The 20,218-nt window shown below is 41.6% G+C and overlaps 1 protein-coding gene across 1 annotated transcript in view; it reads right to left on the bottom strand.

The window, feature by feature from the left end:
- The window catches only part of LOC143271735 (NACHT, LRR and PYD domains-containing protein 2-like), a 62,006-nt gene extending 42,451 nt beyond the window's left edge, over positions 1 to 19,555 (bottom strand). The window contains exons 1-3 of the mRNA XM_076563608.1: positions 19,276 to 19,555; positions 18,557 to 18,604; positions 12,147 to 12,203 (exon numbers count right to left, since the gene is read on the bottom strand). Of these exons, the coding sequence (XP_076419723.1) occupies positions 12,147 to 12,203; positions 18,557 to 18,604; positions 19,276 to 19,555 (385 nt within the window). The remainder of the gene's footprint in view (positions 1 to 12,146; positions 12,204 to 18,556; positions 18,605 to 19,275) is intronic.
- Between the last annotated feature and the right edge of the window lie 663 nt (positions 19,556 to 20,218).

Here is a 20,218-nt window from a genome sequence, read left to right as displayed (position 1 = left end):
CTACAGATTCAATGCAATCCCCATCAAAATCCTAACAGTTCTTCATAGACCTGGAAAGAACAATACTCAACTTCATTTGGAAAAACAGAAGACCCAGCATAGCTGTAAGAATCCTGTACAATAAATCCACCCCTGGATCATCACCATCCCTGACCTCAAGCTCTACTATAGAGCTATAGTAATAAAAACAGCTTGGTATCGGCTTAAAAACTGACCTGTGAACCAATGGAATTGAATTGAAGATCCTGACATTAACCCACATACTTCTGAAACCTGATTTTTGACAAAGAAACCGAAACTGTAAAATGGAAAAAAGAAAGCATCTTCAACAAATGGTGCTGGCATATTGGATGTCAACATGCAGAAGACTGCAAATAGATCCATATCTATAGCCATGCACAAAAGTCAAGTTCAAGTGGATCAAAGACCTCAACATAAATCCAGTTACACTGAACTTGATAGAAGAGAAAGTTGGAAGTAGTCTTGAACTCATTGACACAGGAGACCTCTTCCTAAATATAACACCAGTAGCACAGACACTGAGAACAATTAATAAATGGGGCCTCCTGAAACTGAGAAGCTTCTGTAAGGCAAAGGACACAGTAAATAAGACAAAATTACAGCCTACAGAATGGGAAAAGATCTTCACCAACTTCACATCTGACAGAGGGCTGATGTCCAAAATATATAAAGAGCTCAAGAAACTAGACAAAAAAATTCAATTAAGAAATGGGCTATAGAGCTAAACGGAATTCTCAAAGGAAGAATTTCAAATGGCCAAAAGACATTTAAGGAATTGCCCAGCATCCTTAGTCATCAGGGAAATGCAAATCAAAAGATACCATCTTACACATGTCAGAATGACTAAGATCAAAAGCACTGCAGACAGCTTTTTATGGAGAGGATCTGGAGCAAGGGGAACACTCCCCCACTGTTGCAAGCTTGTACAGCCACTTTGGAAATCAATACGGCACTTTCTCAGAAACCTGGGAATCAATCTTCCTCAAGACACAGCTATACCCCTCTTGGGCATATACCCAAGGGATGCTCAATCATACCACAAGGACACATGCTCAACTATGTTCACAGTAGCATTATTCGTAATAGCCAGAACCTGGAAACAACCTAGATGCCCCTCAACCAAAAAGTGGATAAAGAAAATGTGGTAAATGTGATACATATACACAATGAGTACCACTCAGCAGAGAAAAACGATGACATCATGAAGTTTTCAGGCAAATGGATGGAACTAGAAAATATCATCCTGAATAATATAAACCAGACTCAGAAGGACAAACATGATATGTACCCACTAATAAGTGGATACTAGATGTAAACCAAAGGTCAATCAGACTACAATCCACAAATCCAGGGAAGCTATCTAATAAGGAAGACTCAAAATGGGACACATGTATCACCCTGGGAAGGGGAAATAGATGAGATCTCCATGAGTAAACCGGGGATGAGGGGAGGGCAAAGGAGGGTAGGGTTAGGGGATGAGAACATAGGGGAATGGGAGGTTTGAGCTGGAACAGGGATGGAGTGGGAAAGCAATGAAAGAGATACCATGATAGAGGGAGGAATCATGGGGATAGAGAGAAACCAAGTGCTAGGGAAGTTGCCAGGAATCCCCAAGTATCACCCCAACTTGGACTACTAGAAATAGTGGAGGGTGTGCCTGAACTGAAATGGCTTACCCCAGTGATCAGATCAGTGATACCCTAACTGTTATCACAGAGCTTTTCTCCAATGACCGATTGAAGCAGATATAGAAATCCAGGCAGAGCTCCAGGAGTCCAGTCAAAGAGAGAGAAGAGGGATTCTATGAGCAAGTGCATCAGGATCATGATGGGGAAATGGGCAAAGATAATCAAACCAAACTAGTGGGAACTCATGAAAGTTGGATCAATGGCTGTGGAGCCTGCATGGGACTGGACTAGGCCCTCTGCATGGCGAGATAATTGTGTAGCTTGATCTGCTTGGTAGGGGGCAGGGGGTGCTGGGCGGCAGTAGGATCAGAATTCATTCCTGGTGCATGAGCAGGCTTTTTTGAGCCTACTACCTATGATTGGACACCTTGTACAGCCTTGAGGCAGGGGGATGGGCTTGGACTTGGCTCTATGGATGTGCCTCCCCATGATAGGCCTTGCATTTTTGTGGAGGGGAGTGGGGGGTAGGTTGGGTCAGGGAGACTGGGAGGGTGGGAGGGGGAAGAGGGAGGATTTTTGATTGGTGTGTAAAATTAAAATTTTTCTTAATAAAAACCCCTCCATCTCATTTGTCACAGAAACAGAAAAAAACCTATCCAAATATTCACATGGGCTTACAAAATACTCTAGATAGCCAAACAATCCAAATCAAATGAACAGGACTAGACGAACTACTATTTCAAATCTGGAATTAAGGTCTATTATAGAGCCATACTGATTAAAATATCAATTGGTATAAAAATAAACATGCAGACCAGAGGAACAAAACTGAAGATTCAAACATAAGTGCACATAACTTCAGCCACTTAATATTTCACGAAGATGCCACCCCCCCCCAAAAAAAACTCAAAACACTAAAAAAAACCCCAAAAACTCAAAAACCAAAAAAAGAAAGACTTTCAGCAAATGGTGCTGGGAAAACTCCCTGTCCACATGTAGAAGTATGAAATTAGACCCATATCTATCACCTTGCAAAAAACCTAACTCCAACTGGGTCAAAGACTTAAATATGCAGCCTGAAACACTGAAACTGCTGGAAGAAAACATAGCCAATAGCTTACATTATATAGGTGTAGGAAAGTTCTTTCTGAATAGGACTCCATATGCACAAGAATTAAGGCCAACAATCCACAAGTGGCACTTCATAAAACTAAAGCTTCTGCACAGGTAATGAAACAACCAGGTGAAGAGGAAGTCCACAGGATGTGAGAGAATCATTGCCAGCTATACATCTGTCAGAGGATTAATGTCTACACTATATAAAAACTCAAAACACAAAGGATGAAAGCAAACAACACAAATGGCCCATTTTTCAAATGGGCCTGGGACCTGAACAGAGAATTCTCAAAAGAAATATAATGACCTGGAGAGAAGCTCTCCAGCAACAAATGGCGCCCAACGGCTCGAGTTTCCACCTTAAACCTGAGAATATTTAATAACCAATTCTAAACAGAGCCAAAACCAGGTTCCTGCTTCTTGTCTCATATGAGCAGCTAGACGCCGCAAAACGCAGGTTTGAACACTGGCGGGTTCCTGGCGTGTGCGTTTGACCGGCAGTATGGCGGGAATGAGGGGTCTGCCAGAGGCACATTATGCTGTGTAGTAGATTTAGTCTTTACTAGTATTTTTTTTTTTTTAAAAAAAAAAAGGTTTCTGGGCTACATGCTGCTTTGATAAAAAGCTTAGACCCACTATTTCTGAGACTTGATGACTCCCAGAGCTGGCGGAAAACGTACCACCGCCATGTTGGGAAGCTGAAGTGGGCGGAGCCAGCAGTCAGCGCCGTTTCAGTCTTAGAATGGTACAGTTTAAAGCAATAGGCTAAGGTAATATAAAATATAAGCCACGTAAAGATGGCTACCACACATAAAATCTGGATTATGTTCTCTTTGATATTCGTAACTAAAGAAAAACATTTGATTGCAAAAGCTGTTCAGTTATGCCAAAATGTATATTTTAAAGGTACCTTGACTTCAAAATTTGGATTTAAGGATATGTTGCTTTGGAAAAGAGGTTCTGCTTTTGTTTCCACAGAAAGCCAGAGGCTGTGGATTTGTTCCAGATTAAGATACATCAGGTTTCACCAGCCAAGACCCCCTGAAAGATATCCGATGACACCATGGCCCAGATGATCCAACATCCAGAACGGTTTCAAGGCAACTGGCTCCCACAATACAGCCTCAAGGACTACCCCATAGGCCTAAAATTTTCTTTGCGTCCCCATAAGACACAGCGCCCCCCTCCAGCAGGAAGTAGTAAGAGATGCTACGCCCAAATTCCCAAATATACCAAGCTGGCTTTAGAGGTGGAATTGGCTCACTCCCCCTCTAAACCCAGACATATTGCTTAAAAAAAATGGTTAAAAGATTCTTGTGTCCCAAATCAGAAGAGCCCTCTGGTGTGGGACAGAAAAAAAACCAATATTTTTATTTAAAACAGGTTGATTATAAATGTGATCTCTTTCTAAAAAAGGAAAAGGGGATATGATTAGATATATAGGAGGATATGGAGATGATAAGATAAAAGGGTAGATTAATGAACCTACTTTTAAAGAACAACTTGTTTAAAATGTTTTACATTGGTATAGATTTTAGTTTATGTTTAAAATGTTTTACATTGGTATAAATTTTAGTTTATTGATACAAACTTGAAGTTAATTTTGTTATACTGTATATATATATTTCTATTCTTGTTTGAGGTATTATGTTTATGTAACTCATTTAAAATTGTAATGGATAATTAAAATAGATTAATAATTAGTCATTTATGATAATCATATTTGTAGCCATGTTAGTTAAGTCTTCTAGGTATACATAGATATATTTCAGATAGATAGGTAACCTTCAAACACTTCATAGACCTAGAGAATATGGCATTTAAATAACTTAAAATTCTGTTGACATGAGACACAATTGCTCCTGGCTGCACCAATTGATCCCGAGAGAATGTTGGGCTTCTAAGACATTTCCATTTGGAAGTTTGTCTTTTTGGCACAAAATGGCCTACTGGGCAAAGAACTGCCCTTGCCTTGATGGCTGACAGTACGAATGCAATGCTGTCCTTCCTGGACAAGCGGGACACAAGGAAAGCGACCACTGTACTCTGCCAAGACAGGGTAAGATGGTCTTTCAGAATTCCTGCTTCTGAAAATGGTCTGTCAGATACTCTAGGCCTGTAGCCAATTTAAATGCACCAATAATGCTGAGAAACATTAGGTGACTGTCCAGGCTGCCAGCTGTTTTGGTCTAATCTTGCAAGATTCCCGAAAGTTGCTTGCATCCATCTACCATTTCTCAGGTACCATTATCTTCCTTCTCAGGCCTTTGATGTGGTTGAAAACTAGATAGTTGTAATTTCCTCAGTTATGATAAAAGATAAGTTAGATATAAAACCTTAAACTCACAAATATAAGATAGATAGGACAACTTCTTTAATATTGTAACTGTAATTCTTGCTCGATAATTGTTTTGTTATATGTAATTTTACTATGTTAAAGTTAAAACCTTCCTTTTTAAAAAAAGAAGAAAAGGGGAAGTGCTGTGGATATTACTCTTTGTAAATAAAACACTGATGGCAAGTGACCAGGCAGGAAGTATAGGCGGACAAAGAGAGAGGAGAATTGGGGAAACAGGAAGAAGGAGGGAGAGACACTGCAGCCACCGCCAGGAGAGGCAACCTGTAAAGACGCCGGTAAGCCACCAGCCACGTGGCAAGGTATAGGTTTATAGAAATGGGTTAATTTAAGATATAAGAACAGTTAACAAGAAGCCTGCCACGGCCATACAGTTTATAAGTGAAAAAAAAAAAAAAAAAAAAAAAAAAAAAAAAAAAAAAAAAAAAAAAAGAAATATAATGACTAAGAAATATCTCAGAACATGTTCATCATCTCTAGCAATTAGGGAAATGCAAGCTAAAACAGTGATGTCAACTTATCCCACTTATAAGGGCAAAGATCAACAAAACAACTGACAACAAATGCTGGAGTAGATGTGGGGAAATGGGAATCCTCATTCAGTGTTGGTGGGATTGCCAACTGGTGTGCAACTGTGGAAATCAGTAAGGAGAATTAGAAAAGCTAAAAACAAGTCTACCATATGACCCAGCTCTACCACTCCTGGGCATATGCCCAAAGGACTCGACATCCTAATCCATAGATACTTGATGAACCACATTCATTCACAATATCTAGGAAATGTAAACAACCTTAATGATCCATAATGATGAATAGATAATGAAAATGTGGCACATAAACACTAGAGTTTACTATTCAGCTGTAGAGAAGAATGAAATCATGAACTTTGCAGATGAACAAGTGGAACTAGAAAAGACAGTATTTAATGAGATAATCCAGATTCAGACAAATGTCACATGGTCTTTCTTATCGGAGGACTCTAGCTTCAAATCTTCAGATTTGAGTGTCCATATTCTGGAATAAGTGCAGAAACCAGGGAAGTAAAAAAGTGACCATTGCTGGGGGTAGAGGGTGGTAGAGCAATATATATGGTAAATGGGAAAAGGTGGTACTCTAATTAGGGCAGGGAAATATGTAAATATTGAAGGAGGCAGGGGTAAAGCAACATTAAGGATGCCTGAAAATGTCATAAGGGATCATACCATTAACTATTTACCTACAAAACCCTATAATACACATAAGTCTGTGTAGAAATATACATCTATAATTAAAATAAAAGTTTCTCTTCTGGGCTGACAATACTCCCTTCAAAAGCCAAAGATCACCTAACAAAATCCCCAATACTAGATATGAGAAGCCCTCTTTTGAGTTGTTGTTTAGGGTCAAAGAGACTCCAGAACTCACATAGTTTGTTATTGTTTTTGTTGCCTTCTGTGAGGTGGAAGCTAAATTCCTATTGTTAAAGACTCTGTTCACTTTGGACATAGGGTCCATAAGTCCCTGAGCTGAAACTGACCTGAAAATCTCCTTCCTGAGGACTAGCTTTTGCTATACCAGAAGGCGTCATGCAAGCTTCCAAAAGGAGGGATGCAACCAACAATCCCAACCCATGAACCCATGAATCCCACTCCTATGAACCACAACACTGACTAGAATGGCTTGAGAACACAAAGGTTGTAGTGGCGTTAACCTTGGTGTTAATCACTAGTTCTCTAGTTGGACTTGAAACATGCTTGAGAAGAAGGATGCCACATCTGATGTTGGAAACCTATCCAACTACCCAGGGCTAGTGACTTCATGGATGCTGGAGGAGCACTGCAACCAACACTTTCCTAAACCAGCATAATCCCTAACTGCACTCCAAATGTTTGGTTTTTTCCCCACAGGTAAGTGTAGTTCTCACCCCTTATCAAGGAAACTTCTCTTTGCAACAGATGAAGACCATTTCAAAAACCACAACAAATCAAAATGCAGAGTTGTGGAGCCCAGTCTCATTGGCTACATCTATAAAACAACTCCCACACTTAAGGCTTAGAGAACATTGACGAGGAGGTGGAAGGATAAGAGGCAGAAGATCAAGGAGTTTTCTGTGAGAATGTGTCTTCTAGGAATGTCAGAAACTACACCTATTAGTCTTCCTAACATGACTACCCAAATAAGAGCTGAACAGAAAAAACACCAATCAATATGCCTAAGTGGACATGGGAAAGCCCACAAGGTCTCAACCTTATACAAAGACCTAGAGGTAATCAAGGAAAGCTGAGAAATTCTACACACAATAGTCCTGGTCCTTCTAGGAACTGAATTCTGATTTTCACCAGTATCCACTTTCCCCCTTTTTCTTCTGTTAGGAAGGAAGCTATCATCAACAGAACAACTGGTACATTAGAAATGATGGGACATTTGTTTTCATTGTTACCTAAGCTTGGTTGATTTCAGATCAGGTATGAAGAGCAATCCGTAGTCCTATACAGCTGCAAAGACTATGAAACACAACATTGACATGATGACAATATACCTCCAAGGATGTAGTGATGTCACTTATAGGTTGGGCATAATCAACAGATACTCAAGTGGACTTAAGTCCCATGCAACAGGAAGAATTCATGCCAGATACTGTAAACCTGTCCATGACCAGTGGCTGGAGAGGTGATAGACTCTCGAGGGGACCCTACTACTGTCATTTTACTAAACCAATATACTTCCTAACTGAATTCTAAACACTAATCCTTACAACCCACAGATTGAGTGTAGTTCATCACCACCCCTCATCAAAGAAGCTTCTTTTAGCAACAGATGGAAACCTTTCCAGAGATCCACAACTAGTCAAAATGCAGAGAGTAAGTGATTATGGGGGGGGTGCTCAGCCCCTGCAATGCAACCCCTACAACTAAGGCTCAGGGAACAACATCATAGTAGGGGAGTGGAAACTGTGACTCCTGTTGCTAGTGCCCCTTAAAAATGATAGAGGAACAGAAGTCTCAACAATATGGATGCCAAAACAAGACCAACATAATGACATCACCAGTTGACATGCCAGTGTAGACAGGTGAAATCCCACATGGCCCCATACATAGATGAAGAGCTACAGGTGGTTACTGGTTGCTGAGAGGAGAATCAGTTCTTTTTAAGTTATTCAGTCCCAAGTGGTTGTCTTGTACCACATGTACATATGATTATGTTAAATGAATTTAGTAGGTTGTTTATGCATGTGTGCATACACACATGTATATTTACACGTAGCAATAATAAAGGTATCAGTGGTGGCAAGATGAAATGATAGTATACATAAGTGACCCCAAATATTCTACCAGGGAATGTTTACAGCTCATAAACAACTTCAGTGAAGTGGTTGGATAAAAGACATCTACAAACATACCCCCACAACAGAATGCTGGCAATCATCGAGAGACAGCCCGAACTGACCTACTCTGGTGATGGGATGGCCAAACACCCTAATAGTTGTGCTAGAAACCCCATCCAACGACTGAGGGATCTGGATGCAGAGATCCACGGCTAGGCCCCGGGTGGAGCTCCAGGAGTCCAATTAGTGAGGGTTTATATGAACGAGAATTGTTGAGACCAAGGTTGGATAAAGCACAGGGACAAATAGCCAAATGAATGGAAACACATCAACTATGAACCAATGGCTGAGGGGCCCCCAACTGGATCAGGCCCTCTGAATGGGTGAGACAGTTGATTGGCTTGGTCTGTTTGGGAGGCATCCAGGCAGTGGGACCGGGTCCTGTGCTCATTGCATGAGTTGGCTGTTTGAAACCTGGGGCTTATGCAGGGTTGCTAGGCTCAGCCTGGGAGGAGGGGACTGGACTTGCCTGGACTGAGTCTACCAGGTTGATCTCAGTCCTCTGGGGAGGCTTTGCCCTGGAGGAGGTGGAAATGGTGGTGGGTGGGCTGGGAGATGGGGAGGGGGACGGGAGGGGGGAGAGCAAGGGAATTCATGGCTGATATATAGAACTGAATTGAATTGTAAAATTAAAAAAAAAGATTGACTGAAAATATTAGTAGCCCTCCTATATAAAAGACAAACAGACTGAGAAAGAAATCAGGGAAACACCCTTCACATTAGCCACAAACAATATAAACTATCTTGGGGTAACTGTAACCATGCAGGTGACCTGTATGACAAAAACTTCAAGTCTTTGAAAAATTGAAGATATTAAGATGGAAAGATCTCACATGTCCATGGATCCATAGAATACATAGTAAAAATGGCCATCTTATCAAAAGCAATCTAAAGATTCAACACAATCCCCATCAAAATTCCAACACATGTCTTTACAGACCTTGAAAGGACAATTCTCTACTTCATATGATAAAAAAAAACCCAGGAAAACTGAAATAACCCTGAACAATAAAAGAACTTCTGGAGGTATCATCCTTAATTTCAAGCTGTACTATAGAGCTGCAGTAATGAAAACCACATGGTATTGGCATAAAAGACACATTGATCAATGGAATAGAATAGAAGACCCAGACATAAATCCACACACTTATGGTCACCTGATTTTTGATAAAGAAGCCAGAAATACACAATGGGAAAAAGAAATCATCTTCAACAAATGGTGTTGGTCTATCTGGATGTCTGCATGCAGAAGAATGCAAATAGATCCATATCTATCACTCTGCACAAAGCTCATGTCCAAGTTGATCAAAACCTTAACATAAATCCAGTTACACTGAACCTGATAGAAGAGAAAGTAGGAAAATAGCTTTAAATTCATCAGCACAGGAGACAAATTCCTAAACAGAACATGAATAGCGCAGGCACTCAGATTGATAATAAATAGACATCTTTTATTGGAAAGCTTCTTTAACGCAAAGGACACTGTCTATAGGACAAAATGGAAGCCTACAGAATGGGTAAAGATTTTCTCCAACTCCACATCTGATAGAGGACCAATAACCAAAATATATAAAGAACTAAAGAAACTAGACATCAACAAGCAAAATAGCTCAATTAAAATGGGGTACAGATCTAAACAGAATCCTCAAGAGAGGAATTGCAGATGTCTGAGAAATACCTAAGGAAATCTTCAGCATCCTTCGCCATCAGGGAAATTCAAATAACGTTGAGATTTCATCTTACACCTGTCAGGATGACTAAGATCAGTAACATAAATGACAGCTCTTGCTGGAGAGGACGTGAGGAATATTCCATTGCTGGTGGGAGTGCAAACTTGTACAGCCACCATAGAAATCAATATAGTGGTTCCTCAGAAAATTGGGAATGGATCTACCTCAAGACCCAGCATATAATCAAAGGACACTCCATTCTACCATAAGGACTCTATGTTCATAGTGGCCTTATTCATTATAGCCAGAAACTGGAAACACCCTAAATGTTCTTCAACCAAAGAGTGGATAAAGAAAATGTGGCATTTACACATTTAAGTTATTACTCAGCTTTCAAAAAAAATGACATCATGAAATTTGCAGGCAAATGAATGGAACTAGGAAGAATTATCCTGAGTGAGGAAACCCAGGACCAGAAAGACAAACATGATATGTACTCATTTATAAGTGGACATTAATTAGCAGTCAAGGTAAATCACACTACAATCCATAGATGCAGAGAGGCTAAGCAACAAGGAGATCTCTGGAGGGGTCACATGGATCTTCCTGGGAAGGGGAGATGGCATAGATTTTGTGTGTGTCTTGGGGGGCAAGGGAGATGGGAACCGGAGCTATCAGCTTGTGGAGGGAGGGATGGAGGGAGAGAGTACTATGAGAGATGACTGGAATAAGGAGGCATTTAGGGGCTATGTTGAAACCTAGTGTAGTGGAAACTTTCTGGAACCTATGAGGGTGACTCTATCTAGGACTCTTATTTATGAAGGATAGAGAGCCTGAGGTGGCCATCTTTAGTAACCTCACAAGGCTCCCAGTGGTGGCACTGGGACACCAACCCAGCCTTAAAACTTTCAACCCACAACCGTCCTGCTTTTGAGATGTGCTGGGGGGAAATTGTGGCTCACAGCTTGTCAGAATGATCAATCAATGATTAGTCTGCCTTGAGGCCCATGCCACAAGAGGGACCCTATGCCTAACATTGCCTGGGTGGCTGGGGACCCAAAGCTGGATGGCTCAGAGACCTAGGGATGAAGCAAACACAACTAACCAAAAAAAGTAAATGAGATGATTCCTAACTATTCTGCTATCCTCATAGATCAGTGCCTAGCCAGTCAACATCAGGGAAGGTTCCTCCGGCAGCTGACGGGAGCAGATGCAGACCCTCCACCCAACAGAAACATTACGCAGAGCTCATGGAACCTGGCGGGAGAGGGCGGAGGAAGGATTGTAGGAGCCAGAGGAGTTGAGGACACCAGGAGAACATGGCTCACAAAAATCAACTAGGCAGGGTTCAGAGGGGGTCAGAGACTGAGCAGCAGTCACAGAACCTGCATAGGTCTGCACTAGGTCCTCTGCATATGTGTTGTGGTTGTTAAGCTGGGTGTTCTTGTGGGACTCTCTAACAGTGGGAAAGGGACTGTCTGATTCTTGCCTGCTCTTGGTACTCTTTTTCTCCTACGGGGTTGTCTAGCCCAGCCTTGATATGAGGGCTTGTGCTTCGTCTTACCGTAACTTGTTTTGCCTTGTTCAGTTGAAATCCCTGGGATGCCTGTACTTTTCTGAAGGGAAATGGAAGGGCAGTGGATCTGTGGGAGAGGGAGGTGAGGGGAAACGGGGGGGGGGAGTGGAGGGAAGCGGTGTTGTGGTTAGGATATAGCGAATGAGTCAAGAATAAAGAAAACATTGGTTGTGAACTGGGAGAATATAAAAGTTATTCAAGAGATCATGGATTAGAGAGGGAGAGTAAGGGACGTGAAGGAGTTGGAGGTGGGGAAGGGCAGGCTGGAGTGATGTAGAAACAATGCTCATAGATGAAGCTATCAAAACAAAATGGTAGAGGAAACAGGATAGGGGAAGAGACTGAATTCTTCAGAGGGAGTTGGGAAGGAGGATGTGGGCTTTGCTTACCTTACAGTGAATGTTATAAAACTCACCTTGTTTTTCAGCTCCTTGCATGTTTTTCTGGGGAAATGGTGAATGATCTGCAGCTCCTGAAAGAAGGGAGACACATGTCATTTGTCATTGTATGAGATCCATGATTTGGAGAGAGCACAACCAACAGAGCATCAGCATTTTATTCCTGGATTACACAAAGAGAATGTTAAGGAGACCCTGGACGTATAAATGGAAGTGTGTCAGCTTCTGACCTTGGAGTTATGCGCCTTTTCTGGTAAGAGAATTCCAACACAACTTAGGAGGTATTCATGTGTTGCTTAGCAAGGGGGATTCATTTGGAGAAATGCATCATTGGGTTGTTTTGTGGGATCTGGTACACCACAGACTGTTCTCACATGAGTCTTGGAGGTGCAATCCAATCATATAACACAGCCTCTTGATGTAATCAAGAGATGTAGTTCCATGTGAGACAGCAGAGGCTGCTGCAGGCATATCTAGAAGACAGGCTAGTGCCCCGAGAACCCCATTTACTTTTGGATTATGCATACTCCACCCTCTGTAATGTTGCACTTGGCAGGCTAGCTCCTTTACCTGAATGTACTGTTTAAATACACCTTCCTCCAAACACTGCACCTTGCAACCTCAGAAACCTCTGGCTATGCTATGCCACATCTGAACAAGAATCTTTGCTACCCTAGGTAATACATTTATATAGTTTCTAATCAAGTGTATTCCCAATGTATCTGCGTATGAAGTTTAGAAAGGCTGATTTGGCCTCAACTGCTTTTGAGTGCATGAGCAAGAAAGCAAAATTTTGTCCTCTAGTAAGCTTTAATGACATGTAGATCATTAAAATTAGATGCTTTATGTGGACGGGACATTTACAGTAGGAAAAATGAACACATGACCTAATCTATCAAAACAGTGAACCACTCAAACTGCACCCCTTAGTAACCAGCACCTTCTATTGAACCCCATAAAAGGAAGCCCTGAGAAAAATTAGGGCTCTTGAACACTCACTCTTGCAGCCTGCTGTCAATCTTGATGTTTCATCCCTCTGTATTATTACACATTATAGCTTTGCTTTGAATGCAGTCATCTTGCCTGTTTTGCAAATCTGCACGAGCCCCTATTTTTAGTTCTTTGGGTATGAGGTCAAGGACCTGGAAACATCTTCCGCAGTCCCTTGTTGCCAGTAATATTGCAGATGACTCTACAGAAGTGTTTCTAAGGGGCTGAGGAGGCCGCTCAGTTCGTAAAGTGCTTTCTGGGAAGGGGTGGAGAACGGAGCTCACATCTCTAGCACCTATTTAAGGTGCAGAAGCACACATCTTTAATCCCAGTGCCAGAGAGATGGAGACAGGGGGACCCACCCCAGGGACTTACTGGACAGACAGTTTAGCCAAACTGGCAAGATCCAGGTTCAGTAGAGACTTCATCTCAGTAAACGACATTAGTGCATAGAAAATGACGTAGATTGGTGAAGTGGTCAACTCTTATCAGGGAAACTTGTTTTTGTAGTAGATTACTAACAGAAGAATCAATCAAGGCACAGAGAATAAGACTGTGCCCATTCCTACATGGGTGGCCCATTATCACATCCTCCCCCTCCCAAGACTTAGGGATCATTGCACAAGAAGACAAGGAAAGTTTGTAAGAGTCATAGTTGGTGGATGGAAACTGTTTTCTGGACAGAGCAGGGCAGATGCATATGAATTCACTGTGGTGGAGGCAGAATATGCAGGCTCAGGTTAGACAAAATCCAGCAGGGAGAGGGGAGGTGAGCACAGAATCTCACCCCTGGCTGAAAAGCAGTTATCAGTTGATAGTTTTGGGAAGAGGGAGAACCAATTTTCCTTTTTTTTGATGTTAAAAGTCCAATTTTAATAGAGAAATTGTGCAGAAGGAATCATGGGGATTTTCCTAGAGCCATATACACAGAAATACAACATACACAGAAGAACAGGTATGCAATGCATCTACCTGCAAATTGAACCAAGGCTCCTGGTAGGTTCATCATGTTCCAGTAGGAGGCCATTTATTTAAGAGTAAACTGTACTTGATGAGTTAAAAGAAGGGCATAAAGTTGGGTGTGTAAGAAAGGGCAGAGCAGATGCATCTGAGAGAAGTTTGGGGGATGGGAGGGATGTGACCAAAACATAGGAAATTTTCTAAGAAAAAAAATGAGAAAAGTAAATAAAACAAGAGAATAAGGTAGAGAGCAACTGAGGACAGCAGGCATTGACCTCTATTTTCTGCAGCCACACCTCTCTACACACAGACATGTAGGTTTACCTATGCCAGAACACACCCCTTTCTAGGTAGAAGGTATATACCACAAGGATAAAATGAATAGTATGACAAATTCATTACCATGGCACTGTGCACAAGTATACATTCTGTGCTTTAATTCTATTAGCAGTAGGACTGGTTTTACTTATGCCAGAACCACATCTAACACACAAGGTACTCTTTGCATTGCTAGGTTAAAATGTCTCTGATGTCATCTGAGAGGAACTTTTCATTCCCGTCATAATCTTATGGGATCACTGTCCTATGTGTCCCGCCATTGAACAAAGTGTCACACAGCATGGAACAGAGGCACATAAGGTCATTCCTAAAGGCATTAACAAGCCTTGTGGAGGAACTCCCTGGAGTCTGGAATGAATAACCACAGAACAGGGCAGTGTGAGTCTCAGTGAAAGAAGGATTTGAAACTAAACATTGGGTTGTGTGTAGGTGAGTTATGGAGCTGGAGAGAAGGCTCAGTGGATAGAACACTTGCTTTCAAGGTGTGAGGGTCTCAGTTTGGATACCCAGAAGCCCTCAAAAAGCTGGACATAGTAGTGAACATCTGAAACCCCACTGCCCCTCTGGTGAGATGGGAGATGGAGACAGGAGAATCTCTGGGAGCTAATGACTCATCTATCCTGGAGCACAGCAGCAAAGAACAAGAGCCCTTCTTCACATAAGTCAAAAGGAGAGGATTAACACCTGATGTTGTCCTCTTACTCCCAGATGTGGCTGTGGCACGCAAGCCTGAACTCAAAAGAACACATGCACATGCCCCCCCCCCACACACACACAAAAAGGTAAAGTTAAGAGGGGAATCCAGGGAACTTCTGGAAAAAAACCCAGGAGGTAACTGAGCACAAGCATCTGAAATTCAGGGAAGATTGCACACTGAAAGCATCCATCAGCAAGATTTCAGGAGGCTGGCTAGAAACAAGGTGACAGTAAGCAGGGACAGCACGGTATGCTGAGAAAGCGGCCAGTTAACAATCAAGTCTGAAGGCGAGGGTCTCTGAAATGTGTTGAGTGGACACGCTGGCCATGTGCAAGAGCTAGCGCTGGGACAACACTGCCATAGAAGCTGGGAGTAAGTTTTTAAAGAGGCTGGGGAGATGGCTCAGTAGGTAAGAGTGCTTGTTGTACAAACATGAAGACCAGAGTTCAAATCCCCAGCACCCATGTAAAAACCTGGGCTTGGCCATGAACACTTGCAACCCCAGTGTTAGGTAAGTGGCAGAGAAAAGAGGGCTAGTGTGGCTTGCTAATTCATAGGTGCCTAGCCCAAGGTTCAGTAAGAGACCCAATCTCAAGAGAATAAGGCAAAGAATGCCTTCAGTCCTCATGTGGTTTCCATGGGCATGGGTGTATGTGGGAGTGCATAACCCTGGATATACACAAATAAAATAAAATAAACGAATCCCAAATGAAAGGAGTTAGAGGCAGAGGCAGGCAGGCAGGCACCGTATGACCTCAGTTAAATATGGAATGTACAAGATCCAAACTTAAACATGGTGGTAAGTTCTTCTAATTCCAGAACTTGTAAGGTCGATGCATGAGGATTTCAAGTTTGAGACCAGCCTTCTTTATACAACAAGACACTTGAAGAAAGGAACAAACTCATTTATCTCACAACTAAGTTCTTGGGTTCAAATGTGGGTGGTGATGGATTGCTTGATCTAGATTTAATCACCACACAGATTATTTGTTGGTCAAACAAATAATTTGTTGGTCAAACATTGTGCACCTTGAACAAATTCAAACTTTCTCCAATAAATATTTTGAACAAACATTATCTGGTGCTGGTTTACTCAGAACATGTACCTTGTAGCAAGCACAATTCTTTAAAACCATGTCAAATCCCAGCTCTGATAGATCTTATGATCTCAGTTGATGGTTTAACACACCTCTAGAAACAGTTGGATGGTCTGGGCTTAGGCACAAATGGTCATGGGACCTTCTAAATCATCTTTCATTTACTGCTGCTTTGAGCCCAAGTCATATTTTATAGTACACCAGCAATATCAAGAGAAAATTGAAAAAAAAAATGATACCCCAAATCCGTATGATAGTTAACAGTCAACTCAACAGGGAGGGAACAAGCTTCTGGGCACATCTATGAGGGATTGTCTAGATTATTAACCTCTGAGATTGTATGTGAGGGATTGTCTTGATTACAGTTAATTAATAGGGAAAGACCCATCTTAATTGTGATGAGACGCTTCCCTGAGCAGGGTATTCTGGTCTGTATAACATGGAAAGGGCAAGCTGAGTGCTGTGATGCATGTATTAATCCATTGCTTTCTTCACTTTGACATTTTATTTTGTTTATGTGTATGTCTGCGTAATTGTGTGAGTATGTGTGTCACTTGTGTTCATGTGCTCCAGGAGTCCAGAAGAAGGTGTAGGATTCTCAGGAGCTTGAATTACAGGCATTTGTGAATTTCCTGATGTGGGTGCTGAGGAAACCCAACTCAGGTCCTCTGGAAAAGCAGTAAATGCTCTTAAGGACTGAACAATTACCCCAGACCCTGCCCTTTGCTCCTGACTGTGGGTGTAATGTGACCTCTTCTCTCAGGCACCCTGACTTTATAACTTCTCTCCCACAATGTTCTATAACTTGAAATTATGAGTTTCTCCCTTAAGTTACCACTGTCAAGATATTTTATCACATCTACAGGAAAGGAAACTAAGATGGCCAGGGCCAGTCAATCAATGTCCCTTCGAAGGGCCAGGCAGTAAATACTTTTTGCTTTTTAACTAGATGGCTTAGCCTGTACCTTTTAATTTCTGTGGGAAAGCAGATACAGGTAATAAAGACAAATAGGCATGCTGTTTTCATATAAAACCTGTTTGATGACTGGTCACGGAGGCACATGGCCATAATGAGCATCAGAGAGTCTGTGGCAGGAGGATTTTGAGTTCAAGGTCAGCCTGAGCTACATGGTGAGAACCTGTCTTAAAGTCAAACATAAAACAAGCAGTATCCCATAAAAGCTGCTTAACTGACACTGACGTTTGAACACCACGTACCTCCCTGAGACATTTCCCTTTGTATTCTACCACTTAAAAAATACAAAAGTTGAGATGGCAAGAGAGATGAGCAGGTAAAGGCATTTGCCACTGAGGCTGAAGTCGGAGTGTGATACAGAAGCTACAAGGCAGAAGATGGGAAATTCTAACCAAGACCTACAAGTTGACCCCTGACATCAGTATGCATGCCATCTACATGAAAACAAATAAAACAGAAGTGTGGAAATTGTAGGAAGGACTGTAGACTCATGGGTTTTAGAAAAACAGATGATGAGGTCTTTATCTGGCTTTCGGGATTGCATAGTTTATTGATCTTTGCTCTAGGTTAGCTTTTGTTACTGAATGGTGATCAACCGCAGACTTGTAAGTGTTGGGCCTAAGTGATCATTGCATGTTGCTCAGCTTCAAACTGACATCTACATCACCCCTTCCAAGGTTCAGGGGACATTTGCAGAAGAGAGGATGGAAAGAATGTAAGAGCCAGAGAGAAGAGGGAGTGTCGCAGGACCCTGTGTTCCATGCACAATGAGGCTGTTGTGGTTACCTGCATAAGATTGCCCCCCCAACATTCCATCATGGAGGGAACAATATTTTCCTCAGTGACGTATCCATTGGTAAGGTGCCTAGTGTTCCTGCAAATAGGCCCTCTCCTATGCTTCTTTAAGCAATTTGAGTTAAACTTACTGGTTAGCAAAAGAAACAACAAGAATGAAACCGAAACACAACCCTGAGATGAGTGCATGCTCTATCTAGTAGATGGTTCAACACCCATGCAAATACAGTAAGTTGACTCAAAGGGCTTTAAAAAGGAAAAGATTGTATGAAATTGGGACGGCGAGATGGAGGATGTCTAAACTACAGGGAATGGGATATGGGTGGAAATGATTGAAATGCATTATGTACATATATAAAATTTCAGACAAAAAGAAAGAAAAAAGGGAACAGCATCCCACCCTAGCCTATCTCCCAGGATAAGGGACAGCTTACTTCTCACTACCCTCGAGTCCTTTGGCGTTCAAGGTAGAATCTTTTTTTATTTTAAAGAGATCTCCATCTTTTTTTTTTTAAAAGAAATCTCCAGGTCTTCAAATATTCCATGAATAAAAATTATCCACAAGAAACTTACCTAATTCGAAAGTAGAATCCTTTTTACCAGGTGTTTTCAATGGTGCTTCTGAAAAAGAAAGTGGAAGACATTTGCATCTTTCAGAACCCAGATCCTAGAGGAGTTACAACTCTTTCTTTCAATCTAGGTTGACTCTTCTGGGGGCACCAAGTTGTTTTCTGATTGTACTTGAGGTTTATCCTTGCAGGAAGGATCTCAGGGATGGTTCTGAGATCATAGGTTCTAGAGAGGTGTGTATGTGTGTGCCAGCATGTATGAGCAGAAAACAACCATTAGCATTGGTATTCAGGCACCATATGCCAACGCAAAAATTCGGAGACAGAGTCTTCCATTGGCCAGGAGCTCAGCAGCAAGTAGGTTAGGCTGGCTGGCCCCAGGGATCTTCTAATCTTCACCTCTCAGTTTTGGGATTATATGTGTGCTATAGTGCTTGGCTTTTTTGAAAAAAACAAAAAAAGAATTCTGAGGATCAGGCTCAGGTACTTATGTCATCATGGTAAGCACTTAACTGAGCTATCTCCTCATCTCTTCTCTTTTTGAGACAGTGACTTACCATATAGCCTAGGCTAGTCTAAAACTCAAAGCAATCCTCTTGCCTCAGTCTCCCCAGCACTGGAATTTCAGGAGCCATCCATCACATCTGACTTATTTCTACATATACTAACCCCTTAAGGAATTCCCTCTTTTCTAGGACATAGTATCGAATGGTCTTTGCTTACGTTCGATTTGTATTGCTACTAATATAGCAAGATCTTCACGGTTTAGCTCTTGTAAGATTTGCAGGGTGAGTCTCTCCATCCAACCAGTGGGGCAGTACTCTGCGAGAATTTCTGCTAGCTGAACTCCATTGGCCAGGTCCAATGCAATCTGGGGGATCTGTTTCAGGGCATCTGGCAGAGGATAGGTCCTTAGGACTCTCTTGAAATTGTTCAATTCATTGTGGTCCAGTTTTTGCAGGACATCCTTCATGTTGATATGGGGCAGATTGGGATATTCCATCCTGACCCACAGGTAAGAGTTGAACTTCCAGATTTACAGAACTATGGGAAGAAATGAAAAGAGTCAGCTTTCTTACCTCAAATACCATGTGCCATGGCAGAGCTATTCACACAGTTAATTCAGTTCCCGGTAGTGGTTATTTTCACGTAGAGTTCCATTCCTTGGCCTAATTTAAGGGGTTAATCTGAGAGTCTTCATCTCTTTGAAAACATGCAAGCCTCTAGAGTCACATTAGAAGTCTACAATGCCACGTCTCCTGTTCCTAGGAGATCATTGATTATGTTAAGCTCACTGAGTATTAATAAGCTGATAGAATCTATGCCAGTCTCCACACCAACCTGATATGTAGTTACCTTGTGGAGTTTATGGAGAGATAGAGTTTTGAATCTGAGAGGTGAAAGCATGTGTACATGTTTACAGACAAACCACATGGAGAAGGAACTCTAAGTGAGAATAGAAACTAAACAGAGGCAATATATTTTACATGGTTGCATGTTTTTGTATTTTTGGTTGTGAGCCTAGCCTTTAACGACTGAGCCATCTCTCCAGTCTGCATGTTTTTAAAAATCCCAGGACTCTAAAAATCAATTCCCTATAGCAGGCATTAAATATTAACAATATTAATCAAGAACTTGAGTTGAAAAAATATCTTGACACTCATTT

This window comes from Peromyscus maniculatus, chromosome 1 (assembly GCF_049852395.1).
Source record: "Peromyscus maniculatus bairdii isolate BWxNUB_F1_BW_parent chromosome 1, HU_Pman_BW_mat_3.1, whole genome shotgun sequence".
NCBI lineage: Eukaryota > Metazoa > Chordata > Mammalia > Rodentia > Cricetidae > Peromyscus > Peromyscus maniculatus.
The sequence above is the reverse complement of the archived record's forward strand: the minus strand, read 5'-3'. Positions and strand labels throughout refer to the sequence as shown.